The sequence below is a fragment of the Cherax quadricarinatus genome, chromosome 75 (assembly GCF_038502225.1).
Source record: "Cherax quadricarinatus isolate ZL_2023a chromosome 75, ASM3850222v1, whole genome shotgun sequence".
Taxonomy (NCBI): Eukaryota; Metazoa; Arthropoda; class Malacostraca; order Decapoda; family Parastacidae; genus Cherax; species Cherax quadricarinatus.
Window position 1 is genome coordinate 18,538,354 of NC_091366.1, and position 12,245 is coordinate 18,550,598.

General features: G+C 44.9%; 1 protein-coding gene across 1 annotated transcript in view; it reads left to right on the plus strand.

Moving 5' to 3' along the window:
- Positions 1–2,911: 2,911 nt before the first annotated feature.
- LOC138854937 (snaclec bitiscetin subunit alpha-like) overlaps positions 2,912–12,245 on the plus strand; it is a 42,565-nt gene continuing 33,231 nt past the window's right edge. Inside the window, exon 1 of the mRNA XM_070101080.1 lies at positions 2,912–3,094. Coding sequence (XP_069957181.1) covers positions 2,944–3,094 — 151 coding nt within the window. The 5' untranslated portion in view covers positions 2,912–2,943. The remainder of the gene's footprint in view (positions 3,095–12,245) is intronic.

A 12,245-nucleotide genomic window follows, 5' to 3' on the forward strand; every position in this document is an offset into this window, starting at 1 on the left:
CTATTTATAATGTTGCCCTCTATACTTGTCCTACCACCTTGGCTTATAGTAACTTACTTGCCTTGTTCCATAGATTACCAATTGCTATTCCTTATTGAGTACTTGAGTGCCTATTCTTTATCGTGCTATGAGAGTTGGACCATTCACAATCAGCTTGGAGGTTAATTGGAACCTGAAACCCCACACCAAACAATCACTCATAGGTGAATACAGTACTTGCAATGCAGCTGTAGCAGCCTGTAAATTGCCCAACTCTATGTGACGTCTTGACGTAGATCCACCTCAATTTCTTCTCGTTATATAGTGTACCCTATTCACTGTATTTTTTCACTGGTCACACGATTGTTTCACTTTATTATCTTTCTTGGGTGACACGTGGCAACGTCGCCTGAGCACACACACTAGTCTGCCCGCTCTGACTGCGCCACCATGTTTTATTTTCTAGATCAATTACAAAATTGTGGCTCTCCCCACACTTTTGTGGCTCAGGCAGATCGTAAATCACTTCAGGGAATTGTTCACTACCCCAACACACTTAACAACCCTTGCAGAACACTTGGGTAGCCCTCAAAAACACTTACATTCCCAGAGCACGGAAGGCGTGACTCGCACACGCGAGTCATGTGTGTGTGTGTGTGTGTGTGTGTGTGTGTGTGTGTGTGTGTGTGTGTGTGTGTGTGTGTACTCACCTAATTGTGGTTTCAGGGGTCAAGACTCAATTCCTGTCCCCGTCTCTTCACTGAGTGCTACTAGATCCCCTCTCTCCTTGCTTCATGAGCTTTATCATACCTCATCTTAAAGCTATGTATGGTTCCTGCCTCCACTACCTCACTTGCTAGACTATTCCACTTCCTGACTACTCTATGACTACTTTATGACTCTATGACTATGTGTGTGTATCTGTGTGTGTACTCACCTAGTTGAGGTTGCAGGGGTCGAGTCCAAGCACCTGTGTGTGTGTGTGTGTGTGTTGTGAAGGGGGAAGAGGAAAAAGGAGGAGGAAGAGAGAGAGAAAGAGTAGTGAGCAGGGAGGGAGAGAAGGGGGAGAGTGCATGTACTCACCTAATTGTGGTTGCAGGGGTCGAGACTAAGCTCCTGGCCCCGCCTACAGGAATGTGTGTGTGTGTGTGTGTCTGTGTGTGTGAGGAATATATGGGTGAGGGAATACTGCAATGGGCCTACTGGCCTATGCGAGGCAGGTCCAATTCTTCCAGTGTCTTAAGTTAATGCTTTGACCTAGTGAGGTCAGACACGTCACTTAAGGGAGAAGCAGTGCATCCGACCTAGTAGCACAAGCTAGTCAGGTCCAACTCACACCCACCCACACCCACTTATGTATTTATCCAACCTATTTTTAAAACTACTCAACATCTTATCGTCTATGACGGTACTCGGGAGTTTGTTCCACTCATCCACAACTCTATTACCAAACCAGTGCTTTCTTATATCCTTCCTGAATCTGAATTTTTCCAGTTTAAAGCCATTGCTGAGTCCTGTCTATGCTAGTTATTTTTAGCACTATTTATGTCCCCTTTATTAATTCCTGTTTTCTATTTATAAACCTCAATCATATTCCCCTAATTCTACGCCTTTCGAGAGAGTGCAGATTCAGGGCCCTCAGTCTATCCTCATGTATCCTATTTCTGATACATGGGATCAACTTTGTCATCCTCCTCTGTACGTTTTCAAGTGCATTTATCTCCATTCTGTAATACAGTGACCAAAACTGTGCGGCATAATCTAAATGAGGCCTAACCAAAGATACATAGAGTTGAAGAACAACCTGGGGACTTCTATTATTTATACTTCTTGCTATGAAGCCAAGGATTCTGCTAGCTTTATTGCGAACACTTATACACTGTTGTCTTGGTTTCAAATTACTGCTAACCAGAACTCCTAAATCCTTCTCGCAATCAGTAATATTAAGATCTACATTATTTAGTTTATATATATTTTAGTTATATATGTTTATATATTGCAATCGTAAAAGAACACAAGAGTAACTATTGTGACATTTTATTGCCACAATAAGATGTCGCATTAGTTGCACTTGTGTCCTTTTACCTCACGTTGTTGGCAATTCTACCAACATTATTACTATACTTACTCTCAAGTCTTTCTCTCTCTAAATTAGGTCTGCAGTTTTTGTCCCCAGAGTCCAGTCATCTGGCATCTTCTCCAATCTCAATAACCTTGCATTTGCCGGGATTGAATTCAAGCAACCATTTACCTGACCAATCCTGCAGTTTGTCCAGCCCTTATCTATTTGTATTCTTATTAGTTTTACATCAGCGCACATCTGACTCAGTTCTATCTGGTGTGTGAGTCACAGAAACCAGAGACAGTATTGTTCCTAAAGCCGAGCTTATTACCGCTTGTTTCTCTTACCCATTCTGACATCGCTGTCCTGACAATCCATCTTTGATTCCTTACACTAAAACTATACTCCATGATCTGCCGGAGAATGTTCCTAGTTATTTCAGCCAGCTTCTCAAGTTTTGTCCCAGTTGTGTGTGGGGTACAGTATCATAATCCTTCTTGGAGTGTAAGAAATACAATCCTTCAACAATCTCTCTCCTGCTTCATAGCTCTGACTTGTTATTTATGAAAGCTTTCCTCATGAGGTGCTCTACCACTCTCCTGTCTACCTTCTCAGTTACCTTATACTGTATACATAACTGACTGTTTGTTTGTTTGTTTGTTTTGTGTGTGTGTGTGTACTCACCTAGTTGAGGTTGCAGGGGTCGAGTCCTAGCTCCTGGCCCCACCTCTTCACTGGTCGCTACTAGGTCACTCTCCCTGAAACGTGAGCTCTATCAATCATACCTCTGTGTGTGTATGTGTGTGTGTGTGTGTGTGTGTGTGTGTTGGTTAGTATAAAGCCAGGATCAACAGTGCAATCGTCATCACTCTGCAAGAGCAACACATCCCGGGGAGGTCACCATGGCAACATTTAGGTGCGTGCAGCTTCTGGTGTTGGCTGTTACAGCGGCTGCTCAGTCAACACAGTTTTTACAGGAATTATCCAACACCCTCCTCCTCAACCAGCTGGCAATATCTAATGTGCTAGCAGAGAGAGACTCAGGCGTAAGAGGTAAGAACAACAGTAGTGTGATGGAAATGTGCTAGCAGAGAGAGACTCAGGCGTCAGAGGTAAGAACAACAACAGTAGTGTGATGATGGTAATGTGCTAGCAGAGAGAGACTCAGGCATCAGAGGTAAGAACAACAACAGTAGTGTGATGATGGTAATGTACTAGCAGAGAGAGACTCAGGCATCAGAGGTAAGAACAACAACAGTAGTGTGATGATGGTAATGTACTAGCAGAGAGAGACTCAGGCATCAGAGGTAAGAACAACAACAGTAGTGTGATGATGGTAATGTGCTAGCAGAGAGAGACTCAGGCGTCAGAGGTAAGAACAACAACAGTAGTGTGATGATGGTAATGTGCTAGCAGAGAGAGACTCAGGCGTCAGAGGTAAGAACAACAACAGTAGTGTGATGATGGTAATGTGCTAGCAGAGAGAGACTCAGGCGTCACAGGTAAGAACAACAACAGTAGTGTGAGGATGGTAATGTGCTAGCAGAGAGAGACTCAGGCGTCACAGGTAAGAACAACAACAGTAGTGTGAGGATGGTAATGTGCTAGCAGAGAGAGACTCAGGCGTCAGAGGTAAGAACAACAACAGTAGTGTGATGATGGTAATGTGCTAGCAGAGAGAGACTCAGGCGTCAGAGGTAAGAACAACAACAGTAGTGTGATGATGGTAATGTGCTAGCAGAGAGAGACTCAGGCGTCACAGGTAAGAACAACAACAGTAGTGTGAGGATGGTAATGTGCTAGCAGAGAGAGACTCAGGCGTCAGAGGTAAGAACAACAACAGTAGTGTGATGATGGTAATGTGCTAGCAGAGAGAGACTCAGGCGTCAGAGGTAAGAACAACAACAGTAGTGTGATGATGGTAATGTGCTAGCAGAGAGAGACTCAGGCGTCAGAGGTAAGAACAACAACAGTAGTGTGATGATGGTAATGTGCTAGCAGAGAGAGTCTCAGGCATCAGAGGTAAGAACAACAACAGTAGTGTGATGATGGTAATGTGCTAGCAGAGAGAGACTCAGGCGTCAGAGGTAAGAACAACAACAGTAGTGTGATGATGGTAATGTGCTAGCAGAGAGAGACTCAGGCATCAGAGGTAAGAACAACAACAGTAGTGTGATGATGGTAATGTGCTAGCAGAGAGAGACTCAGGCATCAGAGGTAAGAACAACAACAGTAGTGTGATGATGGTAATGTGCTAGCAGAGAGAGACTCAGGCATCAGAGGTAAGAACAACAACAGTAGTGTGATGATGGTAATGTGCTAGCAGAGAGAGACTCAGGCGTCAGAGGTAAGAACAACAACAGTAGTGTGATGATGGTAATGTGGAGATGGAGTCTTGGCTTACTCGTGGAGACACACCTCGTGTTTAAAGTGATTTTATCTTGCAGAAATTTATATTTTCTTTAGAGATTTTGTATTTGAGTTTAATTACAATTGTGTAATTTCCTGTGATATTATTTATCTCCAGCTTCATTTATTATGTCTTATTCTTAACTTATGGTTGGGTAACATAAAGTGTCTGTATATTTGTATATAAAGGCAGTATGTTTCAGTTCTCAGACATTATAAGTCTTTCTTCATATTACTCGTAATTATCTGAATTTTATTTATCCATCAGCTTGACCTCGTTCTGGTCTATTCTGTGAGCTAATGTTACCGTGTACCCGGTCTATTGTCACTAACATTTTACATGTGATCATGTTTCTTTCAGTTCACTATTTGTGTGTGTCTCTGTGTGTGTGCGTAGTCACCTAATTTCACTCACTTAATTATGGTTGCAAGGGTCGAGCCTCAGTTCTTGGCCCCGCCTCTGCTGGCACTTACTGGTTTCACTATATCCTGGTTGAGTGAGCATTATCATACGTAATGTTAAAGTTGTATTCTACCTCTGCTACTTCACTTTCTATGTGGTGCCACTTCCAGACCACTTTCTATGTGGTGCCACTTCCAGACCACTTTCTATGTGGTGCCACTTCCAGACCACTTTCTATGTGGTGCCACTTCCAGACCACTTTCTACGTGGTGCCACTTCCAGACCACTTTCTACGTGGTGCCACTTCCAGACCACTTTCTATGTGGTGCCACTTCCAGACCACTTTCTATGTGGTGCCACTTCCAGACCACTTTCTATGTGGTGCCACTTCCAGACCACTTTCTATGTGGTGCCACTTCCAGACCACTTTCTATGTGGTGCCACTTCCAGACCACTTTCTATGTGGTGCCACTTCCAGACCACTTTCTAGGTGGTGCCACTTCCAGACCACTTTCTATGTGGTGCCACTTCCAGACCACTTTCTATGTGGTGCCACTTCCAGACCACTTTCTATGTGGTGCCACTTCCAGACCACTTTCTATGTGGTGCCACTTCCAGACCACTTTCTATGTGGTGCCACTTCCAGACCACTTTCTAGGCGGTGCCACTTCCAGACCACTTTCAATGTGGTGCCACTTCTAGACCACTTCCTATGTGGTGCCACTTCCAGACCACTTTCTGTGTGTTGCCACTTCCAGACCACTTTCTGTGTGGTGCCACTTCCAGACCACTTTCTGTGTGGTGCCACTTCCAGACCACTTTCTAGGTGGTGGCACTTCCAGACCACTTTCTATGTGGTGCCACTTCCAGACCACTTTCTATGTGGTGCCACTTTAAGACCACTTTCTATGTGGTGCCACTTCCAGACCACTTTCTAAGTGGTGCCACTTCCAGACCACTTTCTATGTGGTGCCACTTCCAGACCACTTTCTATGTGGTGCCACTTCCAGACCACTTTCTATGTGGTGCCACTTCCAGACCACTTTGTATATGGTGTCACTTTCAGACCACTTTCTATGTGGTGCCACTTCCAGACCACTTTCTATGTGGTGCCACTTCCAGACCACTTTCTATGTGGTGCCACTTCCAGACCACTTTCTATGTGGTGTCACTTCCAGACAACGTTCTATGTGGTGCCACTTCCAGACCACTTTCTGTGTGTTGCCAGTTCCAGACCACTTTCTGTGTGTTGCCACTTCCAGACCACTTTCTGTGTGGTGCCACTTCCAGACCACTTTCTAGGTGGTGCCACTTCCAGACCACTTTCGACCACTTTCTATGTATTGCCACTTCCAGACCACTTTCTAGGTGGTGCCACTTCCAGACCACTTTCTATGTGGTGCCACTTTCAGACCACTTTCTAGGTGGTGCCACTTCCAGACAACTTTCTATGTGGTGCCACTTACAGACCACTTTCTATGTCCTGCCACTTCCAGACCACTTTCTATGTGGTGTCACTTCCAGACCACTTTCTAGGTGGTGCCACTTCCAGACCACTTTCTATGTGGTGCCACTTCCAGACCACTTCCTATGTGGTGCCACTTCCAGACCACTTTCTATGTGGTGTCACTTCCAGACAACTTTCTATGTGGTGCCACTTCCAGACCACTTTCTGTGTGTTGCCACTTCTAGAGCACTTTCTGTGTGGTGACACTTCCAGACCACTTTCTATGTGGTGCCACTTCCAGACCACTTTCTATGTGATGCCACTTCCAGACCACTTTCTATGTGGTGCCACTTCCAGACCACTTTGTATGTGGTGCCACTTTCAGACCACTTTCTATGTGGTGCCACTTTCAGACCACTTTCTATGTGGTACCACTTCCAGACCACTTTCTATGTGGTGCCACTTCCAGACCACTTTCTGTGTGTTTCCACTTCTAGACCACTTTCTGTGTGGTGCCACTTCCAGACCACTTTCTATGTGGTGCCACTTCCAGACCACTTTCTATGTGATGCCACTTCCAGACCACTTTCTATGTGGTGCCACTTCCAGACCACTTTGTATGTTTACCTGGAGTTTACCTGGAGAGAGTTCCGGGGGTCAACGCCCCGGCGGCCCGGTCTGTGACCAGGCCTCCTGGTGGATCAGAGCCTAATCAACCAGGCTGTTGCTGCTGGCTGCACGCAAACCAACGTACGAGCCACAGCCCGGCTGATCAGGAACTGACTTTAGGTGCTTGTCCAGTGCCAGTGGTGCCACTTTCAGACCACTTTCTATGTCGTGCCACTTCCAGACCACTTTCTATGTGGTACCACTTCCAGACCACTTTCTATGTTGTGCCACTTCCAGACCACTTTCTCTGTGGTGCCACTTCCAGACCACTTTCTATGTGGTGCCACTTCCAGACCACTTTCTATGTGTTGCCACTTCCAGACCACTTTCTGTGTGTTGCCACTTCCAGACCACTTTCTATGTGGTGCCACTTCCAGACCACTTTCTATGTAGTGCCACTTCCAGACCACTTTCTATGTGTTGCCACTTCCAGACCACTTTTTGTGTGTTGCCACTTCCAGACCACTTTCTGTGTGGTGCCACTTCCAGACCACTTTCTATGTGGTGCCACTTCCAGACCACTTTCTATGTGGTGCCACTTCCAGACCACTTTCTATGTGGTGCCACTTTCAGACCACTTTCTATGTGGTGCCACTTTCAGACCACTTTCTATGTGGTGCCACTTTCAGACCACTTTATGGCTAACGATGTATTTCCTAAGATCCCTGTGATTCACCTGTGCATTTAAATTTGAGTTGTGACCTTGTGTACCCGAGACCTGCCTCTCAGAGTGACTCTCCTTGTCCACCTTATCAATTCCTCTTAGCATCTTATAAGTGGTAATCGCGTCACCTCTGATCTATCTGTCCTCTAGTGTCGTCAGGTTTAGCTCCTCTAGCATCTCCTCATAGGTCATAACTGTCATCTCTGGGACTAGTTTCGTTTCAAATAGTTCTATACTAACTCTACATACTCTTTGATGGGCCTGACACGTGTTACTTATAAGATTGTGAATACCTCCTGGTGGATACTCCTGAAAGTTACCCATAAATTTGCCAATCTCTCGTTTGCTGCAGCGGTTATTCGGTTATTGTGTACTGCTAACGAAATGTTCGACACTGTGTTCAGCCTGAGGTCCTTCTTGACGGAAGTTTGCAGCCTTTGTACCCCGAGTCTGTACACTGTTTCTGGACGTCTTAACTCTTCTCCGATTTTCAAAACAGACCCTAGTGGAACCCCACTTGTCAAACTCATCCATTCTGACAACTCTTTCTAGACAGTAACTCGTTGCTTCCTTCCCCTTAAGTTTTCCGTGATCGACTGAAGTGATTTTCCTGTAATTCTTGCCGCCTGTTTCTCTAGTTTTTGTGCCAGTCACTTGTCAGATACAGCATCAAACGCTGCTTGAAATACAAAAAAAAAAAATTACAGTTGACCAATCCCTCTCTCTCCTGCCTATTTTTTGTTGCCTTACCTTAACACAAGATTTGTGAGACAGGATTTACCATGTCAAAAACCGTTCTGGTTTATGTTTATGATTCAACTTTCCAGATGCTAGACTACTCTTCTCCTGATAATTTTCTCCATAACCTCACATACTATGAAGGTTAATGAAACTGACCTGTAATTAAATGCCACCATTTTGATTATTGTGACTGCATTTGCAGTTTTCCAGACATCTAGCAGCTGCCCTGTACTCACCTATTTATGGCTGTAGGGGTCGAGTCATAGCTCCTGGCCCCGCCTCTTCACTGATTGCTACTAGGTCCTCTCTCTACTTGCTCCATGAGCTTTATCAAACCTCGCCTTAAAACTATGTATGGTTCCCGCCTCCACTACGTCACTTTCTAGGCTGTTCCACGGCCTGACTACTCTATGACTGAAAAAATACTTCCTAACATCCCTTTGATTCATCTGAGTCTTCAGCTTCCAATTGTGACCTCTTGTTTCTGTGTCCCATCTCTGGAACATCCCGTCTTTGTCCACCATGTCTGTTCAGCGCAGTATCTTATATGTAGTTATCATGTCTCACCTGACCTCCTATCCTCCAGGGTTGTCGGCCCGAATTCCCTTAACCTTTCTTCGTAGGACAATCCCCTTAGCTCTGGGACTAGTCTTGTTGCAAACCTTTGCACTTTCTCTAATTTCTTGACGTGCTTGACCAGGTATGGATTCCAAACTGGTGCTGCAAACTCCAGTATGGGCCTGAAGTAAATGGTTACCTGGAGGTTATTCCGGGGATCAACGCCCCCGCGGCCCGGTCCATGACCAGGCCTCCCGATGGATCAGGACCTGATCAACTAGGCTGTTACTGATGGCCGCACGCAGTCCAACATACGAGCCACAGCCCGGCTGATCCGGCACTGACTTTAGATATCTGTCCAGCTCTCTCTTGAAAGCAGCCAGGGGTTTATTGGCAATTCTCCTAATGCTTGATGGGAGGCTGTTGAACAGTCTTGGGCACCGGACACTTATGGTGTTTTCCCTTAGTGTACCAATGGCGCCCCTACTTTTAATTGGGGGCATTTTGCATTGCCTGCCCAGTCTTTTACTTTCGTAGGGAGTGATTTCTGTGTGCAGATTTGGGACCATTCCTTCCAGGATTTTCCAAGTGTAGATTATGATATATCTCTCCCTCCTGCGTTCCAACGAGTACAAGTCAAGTGCTTCCAAGCGTTCCCAGTAGTTAAGGTGCTTGACAGAACTTATACGTGCAGTAAAGGATCTCTGTACACTCTCTAGATCTGCGATTTCACCTGCTATGAATGGAGATGTTAATGTACAGCAGTATTCCAGCCTAGAGAGAGCAAGTGATTTGAAAAGGATCATCATTGGCTTGGCATCTCTCGTTTTGAACATTCTCATTATCCATCCTATCATTTTTTTTGCACGTGCGATCGTGGCACTGTTGTGATCCTTGAGAGTGAGATCCTCAGACATTACTACTCCCAGGTACAGAGTCTTGAACGATTCCTTTCTGAGGTATCGGAATGATATCCTTAGGATTGCTAGACGCCCATACGCTGCAGCAGTTATCTGATTGATGTGATGCTCGGTGTTATACTCACCCCAAGATCTCTTTCCTTGAGTGAGGTTTGCAGTCCTTGGCCACCCAGACTATGCTGTATCTGAGGTCTACTTTGCCCTTTCCCCAATCTTCATGACTTTGCATTTGGCACAGTTAAATTCAAGGAGCCAGTTGCTGGACCAGGCTTGTAGCCTGCCCAGGTCTCTTTGTAGTGCTGCCTGATCCTCGACCGATTTGATTCTCCTCATTAACTTCACATCATCTGCAAACAAGGACACTTCTGAGTCTATCTCTTCTGTTATGTCATTCACATATACCATAAACATCACAGGTCCTAGGACTGACCCCTCTGGACCCCACTTGTCACAGGCGCCCACTCTGACACCTCGTCACTTACCATGACTCATTGTTGCCTCCCTGTCAGGTATTCTCTGATCCATTGCAGTGCCGTTCCTGTTAGGTGTGCCTGATGCTCTAGCTTTTGCAGTAACCTCTTGCAAGGAACTGTGTGGAAGGCCTTCTTACAGTCCAAGAAAATGCAGTCTATCCACCGCTCTCTCTATTCTCGTACTTCTGTCACCTTGTCATAAATCTCCAGTAGGTTTGTGACACAGGATTTTCCTTCCGTAAAACCATGCTGGTTGTCGATTATACACTTGTTTCTATCCAGGTGCTCCACCACTCTCCTCATGATGATCTCCATGACCTTGCATATTATACACGTTAGTGATACAGGTCTGTATTTTATTGCCTCATGTCTCTCTCCTTTCTTTAAAAATTGGGACTACATTTGCCACCTTCCAAACCTCAGGGAGTTGCCCAGTTTCAGTGGATATGTTAAAGATCTTTGTTAGTGGCACATACAGCATCTGTGCTCCCTCTCTAAGGACCTATGGAGAGACGTTGTCTGGTCCCACCACCTTCGAGGTGTCAGGCACACATAGCAGCTTCTTCACATCCTCCTTGGTTATGTGTACCTCATCCAGCACTTGTTTGTGTACCTCCCTGTTCTGATTTCCTGGAGTCCTATCGGTTTCCACTGTAAATACTTCTTTAAATCTTGTGTTGAGCTCCTAAGATACCTCTAGGTCGTTTCTTGTGAACTCCCCATCATCCTTCCTCAGTCTGATTACCTGGTCCTTGACTGTTGTTTTCCTCCTGATGTGGCTATACAACAGCTTCTGATCAGACTTGACTTTCGATGTTAGGTCATTTTCATACTGTCACTGAGCCTCCCTTTTTATCTGTGCATATTCGTTTCTGGCTCTTCAGCTAATCTCTTTATTTTCCTGGGTCCTTTGACTTCTGTACCTTTTCCAAATGAGAGAGTGGGTGAGATGTTATCAACAAATTTTGTTGAAAATAAGAAAAAGTTTTGGAGTGAGATTAACAAGTTAAGGAAGCCTAGAGAACAAATGGATTTGTCAGTTAAAAATAGGAGAGGAGAGTTATTAAATGGAGAGTTAGAGGTATTGGGAAGATGGAGGGAATATTTTGAGGAATTGTTAAATGTTGATGAAGATAGGGAAGCTGTGATCTCGTGTATAGGGCAAGGATGAATAACATCTTGTAGGAGTGAGGAAGAGCCAGTTGTGAGTGTGGGGGAAATTCGTGAGGCAGTAGGTAAAATGAAAGGGGGTAAGGCAGCCGGGATTGATGGGATAAAGATAGAAATGTTAAAAGCAGGTGGGGATATAGTTTTGGAGTGGTTGGTGCAATTATTTAATAAATGCATGGAAGAGGGTAAGGTACCTAGGGATTGGCAGAGAGCATGCATAGTTCCTTTGTATAAAGGCAAAGGGGATAAAAGAGAGTGCAAAAATTATAGGGGGATAAGTCTGTTGAGTATACCTGGTAAAGTGCATGGTAGAGTTATTATTAAAAGAATTAAGAGTAAGACGGAGAATAGGATAGCAGATGAACAAGGAGGCTTTAGAAAAGGTAGGGGGTGTGTGGACCAGGTGTTTACAGTGAAACATATAAGTGAACAGTATTTAGATAAGGCTAAAAAGGTCTTTGTGGCATTTATGGATTTGGAAAAGGCGTATGACAGGGTGTATAGGGGGGCAATGTGGCAGATGTTGCAGGTGTATGGTGTAGGAGGTAGGTTACTGAAAGCAGTGAAGTGAGGCTCAAGTTAGAGTATGTAGGAAAGAGGGAAATTATTTCCCAGTAAAAGTAGGCCTTAGACAAGGATGTGTGATGTCACCGTGGTTGTTTAATATATTTATAGATGGGGCTGTAAGAGAAGTAAATGCGAGGGTCTTGGCAAGAGGCGTGGAGTTAAAAGATAAAGAATCAAACATAA